This window comes from Pipra filicauda, unplaced genomic scaffold (genome assembly GCF_003945595.2).
Source record: "Pipra filicauda isolate LSUMZ 115617 unplaced genomic scaffold, ASM394559v2 scaffold167_size3244652_pilon, whole genome shotgun sequence".
Lineage (NCBI taxonomy): Eukaryota > Metazoa > Chordata > Aves > Passeriformes > Pipridae > Pipra > Pipra filicauda.
Window position 1 is genome coordinate 671,913 of NW_024104184.1, and position 27,283 is coordinate 699,195.

The 27,283-nt window shown below is 39.1% G+C and overlaps 1 protein-coding gene across 2 annotated transcripts in view; it reads right to left on the reverse strand.

Annotated features, from left to right (window-relative positions):
- Nucleotides 1–26,983, reverse strand: part of CPNE8 (copine 8) — an 83,154-nt gene extending 56,171 nt beyond the window's left edge. Inside the window, exons 1-3 of one of the 2 annotated variants that reach the window (XR_005562859.1) lie at nucleotides 26,260–26,983; nucleotides 12,803–12,843; nucleotides 7,287–7,333 (exon numbers count right to left, since the gene is read on the reverse strand). Coding sequence is in view for 1 of the 2 variants with exons in the window: in XM_027731995.2 (XP_027587796.1) it covers nucleotides 7,287–7,333; nucleotides 12,803–12,843; nucleotides 26,260–26,399 (228 nt within the window). In the remaining variant the exon portion in view is untranslated. The remainder of the gene's footprint in view (nucleotides 1–7,286; nucleotides 7,334–12,802; nucleotides 12,844–26,259) is intronic. The other variant, XM_027731995.2, reaches the window with a different exon arrangement.
- Between the last annotated feature and the right edge of the window lie 300 nt (nucleotides 26,984–27,283).

Sequence of the window (27,283 nt, forward strand, 5' to 3'; positions counted from 1 at the left end):
GGACCTACACAAAGCAACAAAGAACCCAGGTAGCTGCAGTTTAAGAAAGTTTTTCTTCTTCCAAAGTCATCATCTGAGATGACTCAGACAGACACTCACCTCAAGCAAAAAATGCCACCTTATTTCTACAGCCTTACAGAATCTCCCACAAAGATCAACAAAGATAAACTTGAAGTCCTGTAGTGCTACCAGGGACTGAGTGGTGGAGTATGAGCTGTGCAGAAAGGTGCTGCCATCAAAGTTTAACAACATATTGCATTGTATTAAGGTCAGCACAGCCTACAGATGAAAGGCAACAATTATCTCCCTCTATTCAATGCATGTAGAGCCCTCACCAGAAAAATGGGTACGGTTTGGGGTTCTAACTACAACTGAATCAACAGACTGGAGGCAGTTCAATTAAATGGACCTTAAAAAAATAAAATAAAAATACACCCACAAACAATCAGCAGGTTGAAGCACATGACTTGAGGAAAAGCCAATGGAGCTCAGTTAGTCCAGACTGGAGAAAAGGTTTAGGTGAGATCTATTTCCACTACCATCCTCTACTACTTAAATAGCATTTAGGTAGCATAAAAGAGCCAGGCAGTTCACAGAGAGCACAACAGAAGGACAAGCTGCAATAGTCAAAAGTTGCAACAAAGGAAATTATGAAGGGATACAGGGAAACACTCTTCCAGAATGAGTGATTAAGCACTGGAATGAGTTGTGCAGTCTCTGTCATTACAGAATTTCAAACCTTAGCTGGGAAGGGTCCTGAGCAACCTGGCCTGACTTTGGAGACAGCTTTGCATGAATCAGGAGGACGAACCAGACACAGCAGATGAATAGGAGGCTGGATAACACAAAGGTCCCTTTCACCTAAATTATTCCATGATTATGTCATATTTCATATATGGTGGGTTTAAGCTTTATAGATCCATTAGAAACAGAACTATGTATGAATTCAAAGGAAAAGTTACTTCAAAAGAAAAAAAATTATAAAATGGCATCAGTTGTTTTTTTAAAATAATATAACATCCTAAATATATAAGTACTTTTCCTCCCTTCAAATCTGTATTTTTTTCAATAAACAATATTTCACTTTACACTACAACCATGTTACCCTTGGGAAATCTTTCAGACCTCATTTACAATTCATTACAGAAGTACCTCAGTAACAGAAGATAAATATGCAATGTACCGATGATCATATTACACTGAGATGAGAAAAGGCCTAACTGAATACCCATTACACTGCCATCTTTATCTTTCATCAGTTACACTTAGATTGTTACACAACTCAAGAGAGACTGAATTTAGTGGCACTAATTTTATTTAAATTATTTTAAATTACTCTTTTGTTTTTTAATTGAAGCTTCAGGTTTTTTGTCTGTTTACTTTTTTCCAAGGGCTACACAAATGATTCCTTCACATATGGTTGGACTCCACGATCTTAAAGGTCTTTTCCAACTTAAACCATTCTATGATTCTATGACTAAACCACTGTAACTAATTACTTAAATGACAAATTACTAAGAGAATTTACCTTGTTGATGACATCAAAATGCTGGTCTCTAAAAATTACCAGTCTACACTCTTCAGCTAAATTAAGCACTTTTTAAAATCTGTTTTCCCCATTAACTATAGTCTTTTTTAAGCAGAACAGGTTACTTCTATAATCCAGTCACTTATGACTAATAACATAGCTACTAATTAATTAGTTCTCCACATGGCCCAGTTTCCCCACTAACAGTTGTGCCAAGCTAAAATCTTAATATGGCCAAGAAGCAAATACCTTCAGAAATTTCATTCAGGAGATAATAGAATTAATGTAACTATTTAAAGGAAAAAAAATGTTCAAAAAAGAAAATCAAGAACAGAACTTTATTCTAGATTTCCTGAGATGAAGGGTCTTTGTCATCTCATATTTGCAAGCTCTCCTAGTAGACAGGGATTTTTAAAATTCATTTAGTCATTTTAATTTTAGAGCATCTCAATCTAGTAATCCAGCCTAAGAGGATGTGAAGTTAATGGAAAATCATAATCTTCATTTTAATATCTTTTGAACCTTTCTGTAACTTAGGCAGAAATGTTTTGCATTATGAAATTTATGTTCTTAGTATTGATAGTTATAGTTGATGACAATTATCCTTAGTTCAGTCTTTCATTAGGAAAATAATTTGAGCCTAAGTTTTTCAGTGTAGTATACATTATTTAATCTTTTAATAATTCATTGGTTTTATGTCTGGTCTTTTGTTTTTAAAACATCTTTTTTGAAAGGTGAAAAGTCAGAACCAAGTATTCTGTTACAATTCTAGGAAACTAAAGAACTGAAAAATGCTTTAAACAATCACTAGGTTCTTGATTCTTTTTAAAATTCTTTAGGAAGCTCCAGGTAACACTTTCTATTGAAATCACTGAACAAAACGGATACAAATGCTCAACAACAGATAATCCTCAGAGTTTGTAATCTAGCTTTACTACATGTGAACAAAACAACTAAGAAACTTAAATAGTGGCAAAGGAAATGCAGTACCAATAAAATGAGCCTGTTAATAACAATGATTAATAGTCTCAAATAATCAGAATTACAGAGACTCCAAGGAAGCAAGGATTTCACAACTGCCAACCCCACACTAAAAAAAGCATAGTCATAACATGTTCTACAGTGGTTTTGTCCTAAAGGAAGAATAATGTTTTTAATACATAAAATCATACTAATTGCCAGAAAACCCACAACATTCCTCTAACATGCATGCAGGCACCTATATGAAATCTGTACACTGCATGAACATATGATGTAATGCTTTTTAAGTGATGGCCGTACAACCATAAGTATATAAAAACTAGAAAAGATAACTCTTTTTATTGTGCTTTGGCTTTTTTCTGCTGTTTTGTTTGAAAGAAAACAGGACTTCCTTGAAAAGATAATGTTCTTTAATTCCAACTGTCTTAATTCCATCAGACAGCTGGTTCTTTCAAGAAATCTGCCAGAGAAAGCTTTCCAGTGAACTGAATATCATACAACAGCAAAATTTGTTTTCTTTTGAACTGGGACAGTATAGGTTTCTTCTGTTGCTTCCTTGTATTGAAAATTGTTCTACTAATCTGTTCAAACTACATTCCTATTTATGTTTGCCTATTCCTAGACATGTTTGTCTGCTAAAGAAGATACAAGCTGTTGTTCCAACGAAACTTCAACAGTACTCTAAAACCCCAAAAATCTAAATCCCAATCCTTTGTTACTTTCATTAGATAGCCTTCAAAATCTACAAAGGAGATTCAAAAGCATGTTTTATTATGGTTCAAGTGGTAATCAAATTGCTGGATGCTGCAGTGAAATGTTGAACTACCACACACATGAGGAAGCATCTATTTTGAACGAAATGAGTCAGATTATCGTAGAATTTAGGATATTAGGAAATTTTTTTTCATTGAAAGGGTGGTCAGGCATCGGAACAGGCTGCTCAGAAAGGAATGGAAACACCTGAAAGCGTTCAAAATGCGGCACTTGGGGAAATAGATTAGTGGTGGACTTGGCAGTGCTGGGTTATAAATTAGACTCAACGATCTTGGAGGTGTTTTCCAACCCTAATAATACTATGATTCTATGACAAGGACCAGTGAGAAAACAGATTTCCAACAGGTATAGAAATTTAGTTTGCATCCAATGCACTCTTACAGTAGATGGACCAGAGGTTCAGAGCATCTCTCCATAGGCAATACATTAACACTTACCATTGTTGGACACTGCCAGTAAAACGGCAGTTGATTATCTTACAGTGTCTATTATTTACTTAACATTCACCTTTTAAGTGCTCCTTCTTGTTTTCAGGACTAACATGCTCTTCAAAATGAAGAAATTCAGATTCTTTCAATATATTATTTCACAAAAGCACAGAATATGCTTAGTTGGAAGGGACCCACAGAGATCATCGAGTCCAGCTCCTGGCCCTGCACAGGACCATCCTCAAGAGTCACACCATGCGCCTGAGAGTATCATCCAAACACTTCTTGAACTCTGTCAGGCTTGGTGCTGTGACCACTTCCCTGGGGAGCCTGTTCCAGTGTCCAACCATCCTCCGGGTGAAGGACCTTTTTCTGATATCCAACCTAAACCTCCCCTGACACAACTTCAGGCCGTTCCCTTGGGTCTTGTCACTGCTCACCACAGAAAAGAGATCAGTGCCTGCTCCTCCTCTTCCTCTCAATAAGGTTTCTGTAGGTAACAGTAACTTATACTTAGTCATATTTCAAATGTGTCCTCAAAAAGTAAGGGGAAATAAAATTTGAAAACCAAAGCTCAGATTCTGATGATGTGTTTGTTACCTATTATACTAATTGAAATACCTAATGATTGCACTGTAAGTGAAAAGAGAATTTTTTTTAAAAAACAACACCTTACTACATTGAGAACAAAACACTTTAATTTTCTGCTGAGGATTTTGGTATGCAATAATAATACCAGGTTAAAACACTGGAATTTGTGCCACAGATAAACAGGAGTCAGCTCCCAGAAAACATCTACCCTTCATTAAATGAAGGGTTTGATTTAACTATTGTATTGGATCCACCTGCATAGCTTAGCTGAAGGGAAAAAAAAGCACACTGCTAGAACAGAGTGCCAGGGAAATTATGACGATTATGAAATGATTTGTTGTATTCATGATCCCCAAGCATTTTCTACAGTGTTCAAAATAAAGTAATTAGGCAAAAGAAGGAAGAAAACTATGCATAAAAAGACATAGAACAGAAACAACATGAAGTATGTTGCCATGACTTAACATCATTCTTTAATGTCTATACATATCATCAGGAGCTTATTATTTGTCTCAGTTTTGTATTCTCCAAACAGTTCCAGGTGAATTCCCCCTCTACAAGCTAGCAAAGTATTAAATGAGTTTTCAAATGCAACAAAATGAACTCATAGCCAGAATTAGAGCATTCATCATTGCAGGCAGAAAAAGCACAAAAATAAAGATACAGGATTACCCATCTAATACATGTATTAACTGATCTTCTACCTACCACCTTATTTATTTTTTACACTGGTATAAATACAATACACCACAACATATAAAATGCAACCTTGACTCAGCCCCTCTATAATGCCAACCTTTAAATTTTGACTGTCATAACCGCTACTAGGAATGGATTCTACTAACTGAACTTTACATGTGATATAGTCAAAAGTGTAGGCTTTTGATCATCACTTGGAGGCATTTCTAAAGAATGATTCATCTGATCTAATGAAGACATCTAAATTAGGTCTGATGAACTGACCTCAGGAAGTTATCTGTTTCCACTAACTATAAAAAGTCAACTGAATTGTAAATACTTATACCTGGACCTTCCTGATAGACTAGACAGAGATAATTATGGTTTAAAAGAAAAAAAAAAAAAGTAAGATTTTCTAGCAACTGCAATGTTAAAAGTCTGTTTCAATGCCTGTAGTTCCTAAACTGGCATATGATATACCCTAACCGCATGCCAAAATGCATCCCTCAGCCAAGATACTATCTAAAAGTTCAAAGATGCAATACAACAAATAGCACTGCATGCTGCTCTGTTCAGGTGGGTTTGCATTGGTAAAGGAGATAAAACTGCAGCAGACAACAAAAAGCTGTAAGGTGGTGACACACATTACAAACTTGCATCTGTTAAAATCAAAAGCAGACAGAATCTTTTCAATCACCTCAAAACAAGCACATGAAACATTTTCTAGGTAAGGTGACAATATTATAATTTTACCATCAAGACAATTATAATATTAAAAATGGTAAGTACTTATTTTAACAGTTACACAAGACAAGTAAGAAAATTCCTCAGTTACAGATGCACCTTAGACAATAACAAAAGCCAAAATTCTGACAAAATCCTCTTAACCCTGGTCCAGAAGAGGACCTGAGTGCTTTAGTGATCTAGGCTTGACTACCAAACTCACCAAGCCACCCAGACATCTGAATGTCTGAAGACTCCTCTTTTCAGAGTTTGCTGTCCAAACATTTAGAACTCTGTGTATGTCCACTACATTTGCCAATTTAATTAAGATCAGTGAATTCCCATGTAGAATCCCTAAACTGACATTTCTTCACACAAATCATCAGAGGAGTGCAATCCAATACATATACTGAGAGGATGCCTAGTCTCAAGTTAAGAACAACAGAGAGCAGCAATTTAACTTAAAACTACAAGTAAAATAGGTAGAATGTTTCACGTATTAAACAGTTAAATGAGCTCTTCCCCCAAGCACAAGACAATTTCAATTCTCTCTTCTTGACAAAACATCCACCATGTTTCAGCAAAGCAGAAAATATATTTCTCTGGTCAACTGGCAAGGACACCAAATATAAAAGAAGAGGTCTGTTTTCTGCGTCCCTGGCCACCTCTCACTGGAATTTTTACAATATAATCACAGAAAATATCAGTTCTGAAAACAACAATATCAGACCTACCCTCTTTTACAGGGAAAAACAGTAAGATAGTATATTCCACTCTTGGCTCTAAAAACACAGAGCCACACAGCAATCCACCTGTAATGAAGAACGGTTCCAGCAATCCTCTCTGTAAAGCAGGTAAATAGTGCATTTTATCAGTAGAAAGATGACTACCCTTCCCCCAATGCTGTCAACTCTTTCAAAGAATAACATTAAAGGAGAAAAATTAGATGACTAAGTACCGGGAGAGAGTTCCAGGCTATGCATGTTGATCTGCTGCAGATATCCAATTCAGAGGTACTTGATTTAGTATCTTAAGACCTGTCTCTCCAATGTTTACACTGATAGGTTAAGAAGACATAGTCCAAGCAATGCATAACATTCTCTCTTCTTTGTTGCCTGATGTTTACTCTATTCAGCAGCATGTAACTTCTCTGAAACACTACACAGAAAAAGCAGATCTTTACCACAACTACAGGTTAGTTTTACTGGCACTGACTACCGCCACAAATGAGTCCTTCCATAGATTTTGTACCGTTTGAGTGTCTTCCTCTTTTGATATCCACAAACCTTATCCAGATTGATAGCTAAGTCTGATTTAATTTATCTCAAGGAGACTGTGAAATGGGAAACTCATGTATTTTCTCTAATTTTGTTTTCCCTTTTGATGGAAATATGTGACACAGATATGGAAACTGAGATTAACAGGACTATATTTTAAGTGTTTGCTGGTACACAGGACTCCCATAGGACTCACATTGCTTAGCATGGAATTCAAGAGGCTATGACATGCCCTCTTCTGCTAGGACAAAACAACAGCCTTAAGTATACTCAAAAAGTTTATAGATCTATGGATATGTATCTTACCTCTCGCCATTCTTTGTTTCCAATTGCTTGTGTGTACAAAACACAGACTGTGAAAAGAAAAAAAGAAGTTTGGTCATTTTCAGATTTTAACATAACCTTAAATTAAGTGAACTAATTCTGTAGTCTCTCGTGCTGTTGAAATTAGTAACTAGGACAATCAAATATGTTTTCCCTCAGTTTTAAGTATGTCTAACCAGATTGGAGACAATATGGTCTAGCTGTTGAAGAAATGAGTTAATAAATGGCAGTGGTTCTAAAATGGGAGGCAGCACTTATGGTTGACCCCCAGCAAAGCACTTGACAATCTTCAGCAGTAAAACTGGATAAAAGCAGGTCTTCTTTAAGTGTGGATGGTCAGGCAATTCTAGATAATCTAATGCATAATTACCCTAAAATATGCTTCCTTCAAGAGAGAAGAGCATTAAATTAAAAAAAAATGAGGACTCAATTGAAAAAAGAGACAGGGGAAATAGAAGTTGAAAAAGGAAAATAAATTACTTCTCGGGTTTTCTTCCTTAGTTCTGCTTCAAATTATTTATATAAAAGTATCTCGCATATATACATACTTTATTTTTTTAAACTAAAACCTAATAAAAAATTGAATCAATTGAGCTTTTGACCTAAGCTGTTTTTGAAAGACCAAGCAGAACAATCCCACAGGTGTCACTCATCTGTATTTGCAGTACAGCACCCACTACAAATTTATCTGCAGTTTTCATCACAGGGGACTGGTGACAGGTACAGGTCTTTTAAACACTATTATAAGTACAGATCATTTGCACTAAAGGAGCATTATAAACTTTAATTTCTACAGCCTTGATCTAGTTGCAACTAACTACCATAACCAAATTTTTACCTGAAACTCTTCTACAACCCCTTTCTAAACAATGGAAATACAGATATTTGAACGCTTTTTTTCCTCAACAAATTATTTTCCTGTGCCAATCATTATTTTTTTAAAAGAAAGTTAAAAATAATACTGGTTTAGGCTGTAGCCTTGAACAACAAAGGTAGAGGTCTGGTTTTGTTCGCAATGAAGTGAGAATCATCAACAGACCAAGGTAGAAATGAAGTCAAGCTTCAAACTACATTTTCTTCTTACTTGAAAAGTATTTGGTCTGCACTAAAAAAAAAAATCCCCTTAGGCAGTAGCAAATAAGAGGAGGAACAGAAAAACGCAATTTCAATATTTTAGCTCACATAGAAGTTAAAAGTTAACACTTTTTTTTTTAAAATGTCTTGTAGATGAAAAAAGCTTTTACATAAAAAAAAAATATTCTCTGGAGATGTCTGTCTTTCTCCATTTACTCTAAATAAACCCTTGGCAATCATGTGCTCAGCTTTGGTTACTGCTTATGGTAGACTGAACCCAAACCAAAAAGACTATTTTTACAGCACACTGTGGAGTAGACTGCTGAAGTACATTACATGACGAATGAAGTGAAATGGGAAAATGTGAGAAAACAATGAAATGGAAGCTGTGAAATCAGCTACAGGAAGTTCTGAAGGTTACTGAAATTCTGACTAACCTTTACATCTAGAACTGTAGAATCATAGAATATCCTGATCTGGAAGGGACCCACAGAGATCAAAGTTCAACTCCTGGCCCTACACAGGACAGTCCCAAGAGTCACACCATGTGCCTGAGAGCGTTGTCCAAATGCTTTTTGAACTCTGTCAGGCTTGGTGCTGTGACCACTTCCCCGGGGAGCCTGTTCCAGTGCCCACTCTCTGTGTGAAGAACCTTTTCCTAATATTCAACCTAAACCTCCCCTAACAAAACCTCAGGCTGTTCCCTTTGGTCCTGTCACTGGTCATCACAGAGAAGAGATCGGTGTCTGCACCGCATCTTCCCCTCCTGAGGATGTTGCAGAACGCAGTGAGGTCTCCCCTCAGTCTCCTTCAGACTGAACAGACCAAGTGACCTCAGTCACTCCTCATATGGCTTCTCCTCTAGACCCTTCACCACCTTCACAGTCCAATCTAGTAAGACCTGTGTCAAGGCAACACTGGGAGAAGAAGAAAATAAAAAAGAAAAAAATATTCTCTGGACACACCCCTACTGCTAACATGTAGGTTCTCACAAACATTCCTTTCACTTTCCCCAGTGGAAACATTTTTTTAAACTAATGTTACCAGTTCTGCAATAATGAATATTTTCCAATTTTCAGCAGTGGTTTCCAAGAATGCAAATGTCTTACCAACTGCAAAAGCAGAGAGAATTGTGAATTTTATCCATTTTGCCAAGGGCTTACATGTAAATTTTCAGTTAGAAATTTCTCATACCTATAATCCCAGTGGAGAATAAAACAGAAGAGGAAAGGCCACTATTTACAGATAATATGCACTTTCATTATTCAGATACTTGTATGATTCAGATCTTTCTTAAACATAAGTATTTTTCACTACTGATTAGCTGCTTTATTTTTTGTACTGCATCCTACTCTGTGTATCAGTGTTAATACAGTAAACTAAGTAAAACCTATGCATTGCAGCAAGAACAAAAATATTAAAAAATTAGAGATTTAATACTGAGGAGAAGAAAGAAACAACACAACTGTAAAATATCCACTACCATGAAATAAAAAAAAAGAAATATTCTGGCACTACTTTATCTCCCTAGTTTGTGAAGCCAAATAAAAAAACAGCTGTGAGCAACAACTGTTACATCCACACCGCCCGTCTCAGTTTTCGCAAATGTAACAAAACATCTATCCCATTTCAAGGAAGACTTATCTACAATAAAGTTGACCTTTTTCCCATGCTGCCACAATCTTTTTATGGTACTAGTTTTAGCAGGGCTCACCATTACTCTTCACTGACCAGCTTCTACACTTTCTAGGCAGAGTTTCCCTACGGTGTTTTTGTCCCAGCTGCCACAAGATTCTTCTCATTGTCACTGTCTTCCATGGGGAGGTCCCCTGGAGGAAGAGTTTTTATGTCTTCAGTCTTTCATATCAGATCCTTCTTATGACTAGACTCAGGCGTCACAGGGTTCCCAAAGGGGACATTCCATCCTGACTACAGCGCTGCCACCACAGCTACACAGGGGCTCAGCTTGGCTAACCAGAGCATGGGAAGAAAACAATTCTGCCTAACTGTCATTAGACAGAAGAAATATGCCAAAATCATTAATCTGTATCTCCTTTGCAGGTCTTATCCCTGCCTCATCAGGGAAGCACTACTTTACCTCAATGCTTTATTACAAGAAAGTAATAAAAAAACCCACCCCCCACAGGTTTTTTTCAAAAATATTCCTAGAAAAAACACTCTCCAAACTGGAAGAGCCGAATGGTCCAAATGCTACAATAAATCAGTATATATGACTTGTTTTGACTTCACTGAGCAGAAAGAACTGTCAGTAAGAGGCTTCAGTATTGTTTAAAATACTTCCTGGACAAGGGCTATCCAAGTCTGTCCCATCTATATCTAACATCTCTACTCTACAGTTATTTCTGTAACTTGCTTCTAGGGAGGCAAAGTGACAGATTCCTCTTGGCATGAATATTCTAGATTGCAGAGAAGTGGTCAGAACTGGACTAAATACTGAGCAGCAATTACAGTATCAAAAAAAGGCCAAGTAAAGCTCCGAAGAAAACCCAGAAATCAGACTTCCCTTTCTAATTTCAGGAGAAGGCTGTTTATGTTGATATGGAAGTCAGCTATATTCATGTGTGTCCCACTGAGAAAAAGACCAAGAAGATAAAATGGGATTTTCACTATCAGTATGATCCTTAGATAACTGTGTGAGAGTATGAAAAGCATACTAGAATTGGCCTAAGCAAATCCAATGAGACCTCAACATGCAGAGTGACTCTACATGGTTCTATCTCATATGAGATCTAACAGTTGCACACTCAGTGGCTCTAAAAGTAGATCTTGTGAAAGTGGCCGGATGCTGGGTTTCACACCTTTTTAGCTACAGGATGAAATTACTGTATATGCAGAGCAGCCTAAGAACGGCCTTTGTTTGAGCAAAGAGACATCGAGGAAAGTTATTCTGCCTTACTTCCAACTCTACACAAGAACAGCATGGATAAGCAATGTTATGATACTTTAAAAATATTTCCATATCTCTGAATCCATTAAAAAAATATCACTAGTTTACTTCTTAGAAATATTTTAAAGATAGATATTAAGATTTCTCTCGGTTTTCCTGCCACTTTGTTTCCTTGTGTCCCTTCCCCAGCATGGGTCACCCACTAGCCACAATCATCTGGGTTTGCTCACCTGCTCTGGCTTGGGCTGTGTACAGGCTACAGAGATGTACTGCCTTTTGCATGGAGCGTCTCTTTCCAAGAATGCATCTCCAGTAGTGTATCTTCAGAAGTGCAGCTCTGGCAATATCTTCAACAGCTGTGGCTCTAACTGCTGACCCTTTTTTACTAAAATATGTTTGAGCAGGGGGCACTGTGTGCTCCCCTGGCTGGCAGAAGTTCTGGCAGGCAACCGCTACTCACATGGTTTTCAGAGCTGACTGAAGCCAACTGTGACAGTCACAGGGTGGTTCATGGCCTTCTCAACACAGGTCACATTGCAGTCCCCTGCTACTCAAACCCTGCAGTTTATGCCTAATACCGTTCCCTGTCTGATAAGAACTTGAAGCACTTGCCCTTAATAATATTTGAGCATAAAAACTAGACACCTTATCACTTCTGCTCAAAGGTATCTTGATTCAACGTAAGAGACCTCTGAAATCAGTCAGGGCACTAGGTCACTGAGCACTCTTCAAAACAACTTAACCTACACAACAGGGTCTTTTTTAGCCAATCAAAAATTTTTAGTAATACGCAAAACACTCAATTCTGCTTCTGCATGATCTCCCTACACCAGAGGCACGGTAGTGCCTATGCCTCCTCTTAAAAAAAAGAAAGTTTTATAGATTAGAAATGTCAAAGGTAGTCCTAACTTCCTGAAGGAAGTAGAAGTTTTTCCCATCAAAAGGGTATTTTGGAATATCTCTCAATAAATTTTTGTTAAAGAATGTAAACACATACTCTCACAGAAGTACTCAAACGGAGTCACACTGTCACATGACTCAGTATTCAAGTATATCCCATCAGGACATGGTTGCATGTCCAGACACTTGATAGAAGTATATGTGTCCTGGGTTATTTCCAATGCCAGTAAGCACAATACATGGTAAACTAAGGAAGAAAAGCTCAGGCTTAAAAAAAGAAAATTAACTTACAGATAATAGCAAATGGAGAGTCGTAGGGGAGACAACATGACACAAGACACCATAATCTAAGGACCAGCCTATTAACACTAGGTTGACTGCTAAATAAGGGACTATTTAGCTCAGGAAAGCAATATTAAATGCAATCTTTAAAATTCCAGTTCACATAAATGATGTGTAACTTATTTAAGTGTAATTTAATTACTCTAAGTAATTGTCACAAAGACAATGTGCACCTAACTGATGCTGAAGAAAATCACCCACCTAATTTTTAGTCCAGTTTTTTGCACATTTGCAACACATAATGAGAAGAAACGATAAAATGCTATATACTTACTTGGATCAGATTTAGAAAACGTATCTCTGTCCAAAAGATTTCTACAAAAAAAAAAAAAAGACAAAAATAATCTTATGTATTAAAAATTCTGAAATATGTAAATCAGATACCAATGTATATATATTTTTAACAGTTTTAATCAAGAGTCAGCTTAGTTTTCTGCTCTCCTAATATGCAAGACTTACTCAAAGTCAGTCAGCACTAACACTTGAATCTTCTTACATTTCATTTTATTATGCATTTTGGACTTGAGCAAAATGTGGCTCATTTACTCCAATACCATGTACTCCAACACCATGAAGTGAAAAGCAACCACAAGCACAATTATATATAAGATGAACATCAAGAACAAAAATACCTTTAAATCACAAATATGTATCAGAGATTAACTTGCTAGTTGAACCCAAAAACTTTAGACTATACTTAAAATAATGGCTATGAGATTTCAGAGTCATCAGGAAATATCTGTAAGAATCTGTCATGGATGAGAACTAAAGCAGACATGGGACACAACAAAACTAGGAATTTTCTAATTACCTACAGAATACCTAGGAATAAGTAGTAAGAATTAATTTCTTTGTTATGCAATGCAGTCCCAATATTGTAGCCACACTTCAGCCAACTGAGAATCATACACAGATAAGCAGACTCAAATTAACAGTAAGTCTAAAGAATCAGGACTGAACAGAAAACTAGTCTTAGAATAGTTACCAACATTTCATCATTCAAAAAATAAAAATTTAGAATAATTAAACTTAAAAAAATATCTTGACAGACTAGAAAAATGTTCTGAAACCAGGATGCTATTGAATAGGGATAAGAAAGGATAAACTTAGCAAGGTAGTTAGGTATTAAACTTAACAGCAAAGTGCAGCATAGCTACATGTAGTGGATATATAGCAGTTCTGTAAAAATAGTTCTAGACATCACAGTTGACCACAAACTGAATGCAAGTAAGGAGTTTTTTACCTTTGGGAAAAAGGCAGACTGGAATATACGAACAAAAATGCTACTTTAGACTAATTGTCTGATTTTCATAATATTGGTAAACACTCAAGTCAAGCAATAGTATTTTGGACACTCCAATTTTTTGCAATCTAAGACAGACATGGAGCCTCTGGAGCTCAGCAAAAGCAGAAATAATCAGAAGTATTTAGACTACATCTATGAGAAAAACACTGTTGCAAATTGAAGCTGACCTTGATGTAGACAGAGCACATAGGAACACGTTTAATCCTAAATTGAATCTTCTGTACCGCAGGCACAGAAGTTGAACTTTATTCCATTGTTTTACTGCCTTTCATTGTTAAAGGTGGCCAGATATGATGGGAAATCTCCACTGTCTTCAAGAACATGTGAGGAACATGTGAGGAACAATTTCTACTAAGTTCTTTGCTTGTACCCCAGAGCAAGAGGAAGGATTAAATAACCAGTTTACTTCGCTTACAACTTATTATCTTTAATAATTAGTAGAGCCTCTTCAAAGGTCACCATTTATTACTCTCATTCAGATCTAAATCACATTATTTTTGTGCTACTGAACAGCGCTGAAAAGTGTATTAATATTTTGTTCAATATAGGTGTTCTAAGTGGTCCACTCAGACTTCAACAAAGAAAAGATACTGTATTACAAAGTTAGGTATTGCCAAGTTCACATTTCAGAACAAGCAGTATGAACAAAAGATAGCTTTAAATGAACATTGGATGGATCTGTTTTATTTAATTTAGCCAAAGTAGCACTAGCATTAAAACTATTACTTGTGACTGAACCTGAATTCTGCATGCACTCATTCTTCAGAACTTCTCTGATCTATTTAGAAGTGTGATTTTCATATATGCAAACAATTATACTAAGAGAAACTGTATTCTACCTTAACAAATATTAACAAACCCAGGAAAATCAGCAAATTCAAATCAGTATTTGACAAAAATCACTACAAACTGCTTTAAAGGACAGTACAGGAAGTTCTGTAATATCAGAATTACCAATCCAAAATGAAAATTGCCTCCTATGCCTCTATGTATCTACCTAGATACACCATTAATAAATGGTAAATAGAATTGGATTATCCGAAAATGAATTGCTATAAAACATCAAAATTAGAGTTATATGAAAGAAATAGTACATTAGGGTTTGGGATAGGCCTCTCATATTCACCACTGGAATTCCAAACAATTTTAATTCCTCTGCATAATGACTATGCAGTGACTTAATAATTGGTATGTTAAGTGTTTGCCACCGCAAATTAAAATTAAGTCATCTTAATCATTCTTACAAGAAGATAAGGCGCTTTGAGTTCTTTAGATATTTCCTACTCTTATTGTGTTCCTTTTTAAGTTTTTTCCCTCTGTTTTCCAATGCACATACTAACATAAAGACTGGCCTGGTACTGTAAAGCTCAGTCTGTCCTGATACTTCTATTCCAGCAGTTGCAAAAAGCAGCCACCATGGGAACAGCAGAAAAACAAGGTAAGAATCTGTAATACTGCTGAGAATGTTCCTGGTCTTCAACCATTAGCTGCCATTAAGTACTTCTTGAATTAAGAACATTTCTACATAAACAGTATCCTTGAAAGGATTGCAAGGGTAGAGATACCAAAGTTTAATGTTGTAATTCAGGTCAGTGTCATCAGTTCACAGGTTTGAACTAATACAGCTTGCAATATCCTCAATTCAACCCTTCACACATTTTCCCATAAATAAACAATGTCTTCAGCATGTTTGCACACATGCCTGATCATCCAAAACATTAATAGCCAACCAAAATAGTAACATAAGAACTTAGCAAGCTGTTGAAGCAGTGCAGCCAATTTCAAAAGGAACTTAAAAGATCACTGCCAATGGGAAAAAAACTCTAACCAATCAACCAAAAAAAAAAAAAAAACCAACAAGAAAAAGTCTGATTTGTCCACTAAATCACCTAACAACTCAAGAGGCTGCTCAATTTCATTTGTGCATTTTCATTTTAAGGGGATAATAGCCAAAGTGCTCCTTTAAATATGCAAAAACTGCATGGTACATAAGCACAGGACAATCTAAAGTCACAAGAAATGGTAACAGCAAAATAAGAAAGAAGATCAGATATACTTCTAGAGCTGTAGTAGTCTTCATACTCTTAATTTTCAATGGCACTTTCTGCATAGGCTGAGCAATAGAGTGTATTTTTTCCATTTTCCCTGAGAAAAGCATTCTCTTTAGAAGTACACTGTTTTGTTTCAGGAAAGCTCATACACTGAGAAACCAGAAATATCTGAAACAACTTCTTCTTTTTCCTAATCAAAGTATCAAGAGAAACAGACTTGCATTTTGACTGAACATGGTGAGTACTTTTTTTTCCTACATCCATTAAACCTTTAAGATAAAGAATGCAAAAAGAAAAGGAATTGCTATCAATTACAAGGGGGGGGGAAAGACACATGTTTTTATCTGGAGAAACATGCACATCAAACACCCACAGCAAAGAAATGTATCGGAATATCTGTGCAGAAAGCATTATTCTATCAACACAGATCCTGAAGGAATTCATTCTGCACCTGCCCATTCTGGAGAGCAACCAAAATAGTTGCAACAGCATAGATGACTAAGGGGAAAAAATTAATAGGGGCCATGGCAATAACACCTACTTGGTCTAAAGTGAAAAGCACAAGACAGATTAGAAATGCTGCAATAATTTTTTTTCTGTATAATGAGAGCAATATCCCTGGAGCGGGGAAAGAAAAAAGGTAAACAGTAAATAAGATAAGTTAAAACATATTCAGCTATGCTTCACAGAGTCACATTGTTCACACAGTTTCATGAATGTAATAAAAATCTATCAAAATAACAGTTTCTGTCCAGTGCTTCAGAAAGTTTTTTAGAACAGTGTTTCACTTGGAAGGAAACTATAACGATCATCCAGTCCAACTGCCTGACCAACTCAGGGCTGACCAAAAGCTGAAACGTGTTGTTAATGGCCCTGTCCAAATGCCTCTTCAACACAGACATCGATCACATCTCTAGGAAGTCTGTTCCAGTGTTCGACCACCATCCCAGTAAATAAATGTTTCCAAATGCCAAGTGTCCTGTACTATGTTAATCTAAACAACTATACATATAAATCATGTACTTCAAGATTCACTGATCCAGTTAGCAGTGGTAGCTAACCAGACATCATCACGGTCTATGTTGCTTCACATGATCTCATGTACTCTATGTGTTATACATATGTTGTTAGATGTACACTAGAAAGTAGCATTTACTCATCTTGTTCACATATACTTTACTTCAAATTTTACTTCATTTTAATGATCAATATCTGAACTTCCCTCTCTGTAAGTTTTTTGTTTTAATTTAACCCAACTGCTAAGCAAAAGTAAATCCAATTCCCCCTTCAGAAATGACAGAAATCTCGCACAGTAATAGAGAACTAAGTAGCTTAAAATCTGCTTCTCTAGTTTAAAAAAAAAAAATCTGTGTTGACTGGAAAAATACTTATTTATACATTGCTTTCAACAGCTCTGAAATCCTTAATGATAAATACGTGGTTTACTTCAAATTAATTTGTCAGAATCTCTCTGCGCGTTACAGTTTTATGTTTCTCTTCATCTTTAGATTACATCTAAGTGCATGCAAAGATTCTTAGGTTGGGAAATAAAGCACTCAGCAGTCTGCAAACACAGAAGTTAGTTACCTGTGCAAAGTTATTTTTAATTTTTAGAAAATACACATTTTCAATGTGTTTTATTCTCATATGAGTAAATAGTACTTCTCTCATACTTGTATCAATCCATGGGAAAAGAAATAGTGCTTAGTTCATTAAATAAATGCATTTCTGTTTCCCTTACTCAATAAAGGGCCCATGCCCCTTTTTCAAGGAAGAGCCTGAAAAAAAAAAAAAAAGAAGCGTCTCCTCACTTTTTACTGTGCAGAATAGTAGCCATTGTACTACTAATTGTAACATTAACCTAGTAGTCACTGCCCCTTAGTTCTAACTGATATTACTGAACTTGTCAGAGTCAAGGTAAGATGATCCAAAGAGACCTTCACTTGAGTGAAGAGCCCACTTGACTTCCTGCAGAGTAATTTCACAAACAACTTTCAGCTGTAGTGCCAGTTTAAGTAGTCACCCTTCCCCAGCTATTTATTCTGTCAGAGCATAAAGTGAGCTATTAGCCTCCAGATCTCTAGATTCAAAACACCCTGGACTTAAAAATAGATCAGACAACTTCTCGAATTTTACCTTCTCGTCAAAATAACCAGTTCTCTTAGAATAGGCTCACAGGTGAGAAAACAGTGGCCCTACTTAATAAGAGGCAATTAGGATGACCTCTGTCTTTCTGTTCAGATTGTCTCCATTCTTTGGGGCACTAGAAGCACCAGAAAGAAAACAAACATCTCTGATATACAACCTTAAGAAAACATCCACAATACCTCTTCATAACCCTTGGAGAAGTAATTCACTCTTCTTGTTCAAAGAAGACAAAGAAATGATTTTCAGCCTCCCACTAACTTTCATTGTCAAGTTAAACATATATTGATTCAGAAGCCGTAAGGGAAAAAAAAAGGGAGAAGCAATAAGAAGGGTTAGACTAGCAGTTCCTCCATGAGTTTTATGACAACCCACAGAAAGCTTTCTCTGGATAGACATATGCAAACAATTTTAGGATGAAACCTCAACTGATGACTACTCCTGGTGTTTAAAAAAAAAAACAAACAAAACAAAAACAAAAGAATTGCGAAGTTTATTCACCTTAACATAGCAACGGTTTTGCAGGAATTCTGTTGAAACAGACAGGAAGTAGTGGATTATGAAAATACACTTTTGCAGATGAAGCAGACCTGAACACAATCGTGAACTATTCCTGTTTAAATAATAAAAGTCCATTTAGGAATATCACAAATTGGTGGAACTCTGCTTCAGTACCAACCAAATTATTATTTGAAACCAACAGAATGAACCATCCATATTTATGTTGCTAAGTCTTGGCAGGTAAATAGTCTCTGGCTCTGAGCTACTGGTGATGTATCCTGGGGGATAGCCCTAAGGACTGCCAGTGTCAAAACAGCTATTCAATCTAGTGTCAACTCACCAGTCCTTTCCAGTTACTTTCATCCAGACCATCCAAATCCATAGATATGCTGCTTCATTTGAGTTCAGATTTTTTTTTAGGACTGTATTGTTAATACAGTGTTGCATTAATGATTTATATGTTTTTATACATACCGATTGGTTTTGCACAGTTTTTCTGAAACAATTCTTTAAAAGGTATACATCAAAGAAATAACTTACAAAGCAAATGAAATAGAAAATGAAATAAAATTTAGCTATGTTAATTTTAGCTATGTAAGTGTGACTTTGCAAAATGTAAAACTGCTTAAAAGTTTCTGCCCAAACTGTGGGCAATTAAGATAAAATAGCTTAGAGAATAGAGAAGGCTTTTTAGCACGTAGAGAGGGGTGGGGAACCTGAAACTGTTTGAAATGCTAAAACTTTATGTAACTACTCTATAATAGTAAGAATAGGAGGTAAAACTAAGCGTCTATTTAGATAAGGCAGACTGCAAAAAGAGTATGTGTATAGATAATTTTAAACTTGCTACTTTCAAACTGTATAAAAAGCTATGGTATTTCTTTGCTCAGTGGAGTGCACTGGGGAAAACATGTGCCCCTTTGCATTCCCCGGCCATAATACAAGTGCTTTTCAGATTATTCAAAGGTTTCTTTGAATCAAAATATATACCATCAATGTAATATTCATCCTTTCTCAGTTATTGCAGGACTGTTGGTGGTGAGCCACTGCTCAGATGGACAGAGAAGGAAGGAAAATGATGAAAATAATGCTACCACGGAAAATCTTCATAAAAATACAGTTAAAGTCACTGCACACTTGCTCGTATCTGGTCCATTTCCTGCTGCCAGGCTTCCCTTTATCCCTTCTGAAGCCTAAGACTATTGGCTTCAGCTGTGGGAGGGTGTTACAGTAAGCCACCCATCAGTGTCCCACATCCTGTCCAGGGAGAAGCATGAAGTTTACAGTGGTGGTAGGGGCAGAGCAGATGGTCTCAGAAGGAGAATGATGTTCATGGCTTCTTCCTCCCTGCTCTGAGGACTCCTATATGAGCTAACATGTTCTTACTTCATCCACCTGCAACTCCATTTCACATCCACATTTACTGTACACTCTATGCAGTGTGTCTAACATCTGCTTGAGACTTGCTCTTTCAGCTCTTTTGGATTTGTCCAGTTCCCAGTCTTCACTTCCTTAATAACCACTGGTGACCTCTTTAGTGCACTGGGGTCCCCAGTAGGGGGGGCATTCCAACCCCTCTCTTTTCACCCTCTGCTCCCACACCCAGCATAATGTGTCCCCACTTGCAAGGCCTCTGCTATCACACCATGACAACGGTCCTCTGTATTATACCATTCTATGAGAGTCACAAATACACCATTACACACGGAATAATTACTTGCTACTACTATCTGTATAAAGAAACATGGTTATACCACACAATTACACAAGGACAAGCCAAGTGAAACTAAGGAGTAGCCACCCAGTTGCTAGAAAAAGTCCACTGGGTTTGGGTTTGCAGCTAAGCAAAACCAAACAAAGCTCCTTGTAGACAAAGACAAGTTTAGACAAAACCTGACAAGTCCTGAGACTTGCACAGTTAGTGTGAAACCTGGGGCCTGTGTGAAAGATTGGAATGTTTAAGGTTAATGACTCTAACAATCAGATTTGCAAAAGCAGCAGGGTGCTTTGCTGAGGCCAGGTTTGCACCCCCTGTCAAAGGGGAGAAGGAGAGCTTTTGTGTGTGTGGTGGTGCAACCTCTGGTCTGCATAACAGCCGAGGTGCAGACGGGGTGTATTCCCACCACCAGAGGACAACCACACAAACACACCTTTGTTTAGTGACAAGATGGTTTTTGAGCCAGATAAGGGAAAAGGCCAAAGGGCCGGTAAGTAGCAGATCCTGGGAGGTGGGATAATGCTTTTAGTCAAGCCAATGTCCTCCCTCCTGATAAGGCTCAGCTGTAAAATTCCCGCCAGGGGGAGAGGTATTGGGACATTCACATATAAGTCTGAAGGTATTCATCCCTTCTGATAAAGCACAACTGGCTCAACTATGTAGGCATGAAAAACAGTGGTCATGTTTTAGATGGTGTCACAAACCATCAAAGACCCCGAATCACCCCCAGACTCATTTCTGGGGCCTTCCACCAGAGGACTGTGCATGATTCACAGCCTTGCGTCAGACTTTGTAAAACTCTCTCCCCAGGAGAGGTACCTGGACTTTCCCACCTGAACCTGAACATATATTACCCCACTGAACTTTAGGTTTCAAGGGCTTCTTCACCCCCAACAGATCAAGACTGTGCCCATCACCTCAACCGAGGGACATCAAAATTGCGATCATCAAGTATCATTGCTGGATCCACAGGTGGTGATACCTTTCTTCTCCACTATCTATTCTTTTTTCTTTTTTCATCCACCTTTTTTTTTCTTTTCCTTATATATTTTCTTAAGCGATATTTTTATACTTTTATATTGTTATATTTCTCTAGATAATAACCAAAATGACTACATACCTCCTTTCCATTGCAACCAATTTGTTCTAAAATAAACCTGCCATATATGAATTACCTGCCACTGGTCATTCAGTGTCTTTTCACTCTAATCTGCCCCAAGGGATCTACTAACAAGAACCTCAGTTACCCCATCTCAGGGTCAGGTCATAACAGCCTGCCCCAACAATCCCAAGACTGAATTTACAGGGCAAAAGATCTGCCTTAAATTCTAGAAGTCACATGGCTTCATGTTTAAATTTCAAACAATATAGACACACAGCTGAAAACCAAACCATGGAGCCTATCAGAAGTGTACCTCCATGACTATTTTGAAGGACAATGTCACCCATTTATATTTTTTTCTCACGATACAGTAATTTTTCTCAGCTGAAGCAAGCTGGTTGTCTAGGCAGTTTCATTTCAAAGAAAAAACATGTAAGATCAACCTTCTGTTGCCAGTCACACATAACCACTCCATGGACTTTTAATCCAATCTGGAAGCACATACACAAAGAAAGCAGGAAAATCAAAAACAGGCTTATAATCAGGATTAATTTTATATTCTGTATTTTCTACCATACAGAGCTACAAGCTCAATAATTTGTTATGATGGTTATGATTTTATCTTTTTTTTAATCATTGTGTCTTTCTGTGACAGGGACTTTCATTGAACTATTAATATTTCACTAAAAGAAGCAGAAGGTAAGTATCCTAGCTGGAGAGATATGATCTTGCCAGAAATCAATGCCCAGGACAAACAAAGATATAATTAAACATACTTTTAGGTACTGTAACCACTAGGAAGTGGCTGGTTAAAACTTTCAGACTGCCAAAGAAAAGGAAAAGCAAAAATTCTGAAGTAGTATGCTTTATTCCTCTGTGCAAGAAACTTGAAATTAAATTATCTTAATTACTGAGAATAAGGGTTGCTTAATTCCATTCAGCTCATTCGTTCACGTTAGATTTCTGTACAAATTGTGAAGCGGCATAGAATTGATCCAAAACGGGCATGGACAACCAATTGTATTTCTGTTGAATTAACCATGATAAGAAGTTTATGGTGCCTTTATGCACATTATGCCTAGTGTGGGAATATAGTGTAGACCCTATCCAGTATAAACCAGAACAATACGGACACACCGCCTGACTGAGCATAAAGCCTTTCAGAGTGGTAGCAAACTTCTGAATTAGCAAAGTGACCCTGTACTGTGTCAATATTTTATGACACTTACCATCTTTCAGATAACCATGTCATCTCTGATACACTACTAGAAGTCATAATATTATAAAACTCAGCTTCACTTTCCTATAGATATTAAAAAAATTGCTCTCAAGAAAATAATTGATTCATAACTTCTCATTCAGTAAGTAAATAAACATTAATATGTAAATTAAAACTCTTCGCCTTTTTTCAAACATAAGGTTTCAGAATGGCTGTGGCTTAATCAGGTACTACAAGAAAAAAACTAGGTTGGTCCACACAGTAACCATGATGAGAAGAAATCATCATTATATAAATCATAACAAAAAATTAAAAAACTTGAGCCCACTGAACTTCACTGAACTTTAAGTTCACACACAGCACAAACATCATGATACGCGATATCCACCATCTACTTGTGTTCTCAGCACTAAATGCACTAGTTCAGTCAACACATAGTAACTGCACTCATACTAGGGAAGATAGGAACGGAATATGAAGTTTTTCCAAGATTTAACTAGATTGGAATCGGTGAAGAACATCACCAGAGGGAAAACAGGATGACAGGTACATGGCCTGAAGCTTACCTGAAACTCACATAGGAGCACAAACTTACACACACAGCCGGTAAAAGAAGATTCAAGTCTAGGCACAGGCCCAAAATCAGTATCCAGTGCAAACACCCCTCTAGAGGAAGAGGAATCTTTGGGCTGGAAAACAATAATGAAGAAAAAGAGGCTATATCCTCTCTTCCATACTGACTGGATGGAAAAGGTCTTGGTCCTTCACCACATGATAATTGTGCAAAATTATGCCAGGTTGAAACTAATAAAGATCACATGGCAGGTGACAGTAAGATTTTCTTCAGACCATGAATGTCCTTCAGGGCATACAACAAAGGGAGCAACAGGGCACAGAAGGAGATGGCTACTAGAACAATTGATCCAGACAACAGTGGACTACTTCCAACACCAGATGATCCTCTGGGATGATACATGGAAGTTTTTCTGCCATATTAGATCTGGCTCTTGAGCCAAAGACTACAAATTCCTGATAAACTACATCTTACAGAGCCAGAAAAGAATTGTGAACTTTTTATTTGCTAGGCACTGAATAGTAATAGCTAGAATTAAATTAATTTCTTGCTTTTTCTAGCATTTGTAAAATTACAGCCAATGCTGGTGTTCAATAAGCTATGGGAATGATATTAAAAGCTTTTAGTCATAGCAAAATCCCAGAAAGAATATCACCTGATATTAAAAAATTTCCTGGATTTTACAATTTTGATAGACAATTTTTCATCCCATGAGATGCACATTTCCTACCTGATGTTCCCCTGAAGCTAAACCAGGCTGGCTTGCAGAATAAGAAGTAGTGCAATTCCATCTGCATAGTACTGAACCTGGCTACTTTGATAACATTGGCAGCATGAGCATGCAGGGCAGATTAACTCCGGAAGCGCTGACAGACTACACAGAATTAAAAGCTAAGTGAATAGAAGCTCTACCCTTATGAATAAGACATACAGGAAGAAGAAGACATGAAAGAACATTGCCCAGAGTCCCAGGTTTATTTTGTGGCACAAACAGCCTGCAGTGCTTCATCGACCACCAAGTTACACCACCTATACAAACTAGAAGAACTTCCCTCATCTCCTATAATGAAAACAAGAAAAAAAAAAGAAGAAACATCTAAGAAGAAGTAATAGTTATCAGCTAATAATTGTTGATGTTAATTTGTGACCAAATTGGTTCTACAGTTCTTTGGTTATCAAGGAAAAGAAATGTCATGACCCAAACTGTTATAAAAGCACTTCTCTCCAGGTATTTAGGAATACACAACTGCTAATTATTAAAGAATTTTCAGCATTCTCTGAACTTTGCAGTTTGCTCTTGAAGTCTTTCACAATTTAATTTAACACTACATTTCACAAGCTTTAGCCAGTGAATGTCTTTACAGATGAATCACAAACATGTGCTAATCAGTAATCTCTGCCCCAATGTCATTCTTTTTTACACTCCCGTTTTGAAGCACAATTTTGTAATCAAAAGCTGTCATCCAGCACATAGAGAAGGAAGGAATCACCATGGAAATTCCCATCCTCCTACCCTTGACATCAAGACATATCAGGGAGACTATTTCTTAAACAAGAAAAAAAAAGGCAGTTTTAACAAAACAGACATGTATTTTGATGATATCTACAGAGAAATTAACAGTGTAAACTATACACTGAAATTAGTTACAAGTAAAGTCAGAATTTATTGACTATGTCCTATAACTACGTTTCTTTGTAACTACCTGATGGATTCTCAAATCACTGTAAAACACTGCAGGTATATAAAAAGAATACCTGGAATGAAAGGTACACCCAGAATAAGGGAACTAGATCAAAGCCAGCATAAGAGTTCTGACATCTGTAAGTGTGACAGGTTATTTGAAGAAGCTAAAAGTAACACTAAAGGTCCTGGATTGCTTTTACACATAGCGGCACACCTTTCACTGGACCAGGGTTGGCGCCCGTGAACTTTGCAGAAACAAGCAGTAAGTACACCAGGCTGTTCATATGACAGCCTAGTGACTGTTTCAGTATTAGAAATTCAGTCTTACTCTATTTCTCATTGCTTCAGCCTTCTTTTGAAACGCACCCTTGATTAAACATCAAATCATACTTTATTTACTATGGAAAGAGAGGGAGTGGTCTGACAATTCAAGTTTAGAGCGCTGCTGTTCTGTCCTAGTAGAAGTACTGCTAACAGCAGCAACTCTCGGACAGCTACATTAGGAAATGATGCAACGGTCTGTAGCGGAAACTTTGTCTCATTTCCCAGCAGCAAACAACACTAACAGTTCAAATTTTCCGCTAGAAGCTGCCAATTCTGCTGGTGAAAGGAACCGCCGCTCTGCAATTACTAGGGAATACTTAAGAAGTTGCGAATGTGAACGAAAATACAAATATAAAAGCCCACAGATAAAATTATTTTTAGACCTCTAATAGGGAATTCTCTGCGCTCTGTGAGAGAAAGAACGATTTCTGAAATACCAGTAAACAAATGCCGAGGAACAAACCCGCGTATACTAGATTTGGCGTTACGGGGTGGCATTTTCGTAATTTCTCGGCACCAGGGTTACGATAAAATGTGACGAAGCAACAGAACACGCCCGCTTCCGTAACAGTTTTGCAAGAGCGCCTCGAAGAACTTACGACAGGATTTCTCCGGACGGGAGTTCTCCGTCCCCACCACGGCACTTGGGACAGCTCCAGAAGTTAAAATACCTGCCGGAGAACGCGCTCTGCGCGCTCCTCGCCGCCACTCCCGCTCCCCCATGCCGGCAGCGGCGCGGGCGGGATGCGGGGCGGCAGCAGCTGCTGCCCGTCTCGGCAGAGCCCGAAACCGCTGCGGGAGCGGGCGCTTCGCCCCGGGGTCCGCCGGCAGCTCCCTGCGGCGGGCACGCCCGGTGAGGGACAGCGGACTGCAGCGGGCTGGCAGCCGGCCCCGGGCTGCTCCCAGGCTCTGCCCGAGGCTGCGCTGACAGCTCGGCAGGGCAAGAGGGAAAGCGCCTCGCACAGCGCCGGGCGTCCGGAGGGCGTCCCGCGCTGCCCCTTCTTCTCCCCGCTCCGCTAACACCGCCCTGCCCGGCGCACCGCGGGCACCTGCCCGCCCGCCCGTCCGCCCCCTCCGACGCCGCGGGGCGAGCGAGCCGCCGCCGTACCTGCAGGACACGGAGAGCTCCACCTTGGTGGCCGGGATGCTGGAGCTGAGCACGTTAAAATCCCCCACGGACGCCATCTTCGGCAGCCCACCGCTCCTGCCCGGCTTCTGCTGCCCCGCCGGCTTCTCCAGCCCGAACATGGGGCAGCGCGGCGCGGGCGGGAAGGAGGGACGGAGAGAAGAGGCGGCGCCAAGCGGCCTCCACAGCGCGGCGCCGCCGCCCGCGTCGCGGAGCCCCGTGAGCGCGGAGCCCCGGCCCGCAGCGCCCCGCACCGCCCCGCACCCGCGGGCTGCGGCCGCCGGCGGGAGCGGCGGAGCGGGAGAGGGGCGGTGACGTCACCGCGAGCGGGAGCCGCGCGTGACCGCGCTGGGCGCGGGGAGCCCGACGGCCGAAGCTCGGGCACGGAGCGGAGCCCCCCGGGGGGAAAACCGGCACCAAAGGGTGCGGGGCGGGGAAGGACCCCGGTGGAGGCAGAGCCAGGGGAGGTGTGCCGAGCGATTTCGCTTCTGCGTCTCCCTCGTCTCTTCCCCTTTGGCCCCTGTACGGAAACTCCCGTCCCGTCCCGTCCCGTCCGGGGAATCCCCTCCTCCTGCGTTTGTGAGTGAGCGGGTCCGCACGCGGGATGCAGCGGCTGCGGATAGTGCGGGCGGGCCGCGCCCTGGCCGGTGACGTCCCGAACTTCAGCGCCCTGCGGCGAGGCGGGTTAATTCTCCCGAGGCCGGGACGGCAAACGCGCCCAGGCAGGAACGCGCGGGGAGTTTGCGGGGACCGACGGCGGGACACGGACGGGGCTGCGGGGCGGGCTCTCCGCCCCCAGGGGGCGCGACCGAGCGGCCCCGCGGGGCGGGGCGGGGCGGGGCGGGGCGGGGCGATGCTCCGCCGGGAGTCACCGGGAAAGGGAAACACCTCCGTGCTGATGGCCCTCGGAAAGCCAACAGCCGCTACAGTTGCAAAGACTGGAGGGAAAAGAGGTGGGTTTGCTTTGGTTGCTTAGTGCATTGACACATGAGAAACGGGAATTTCA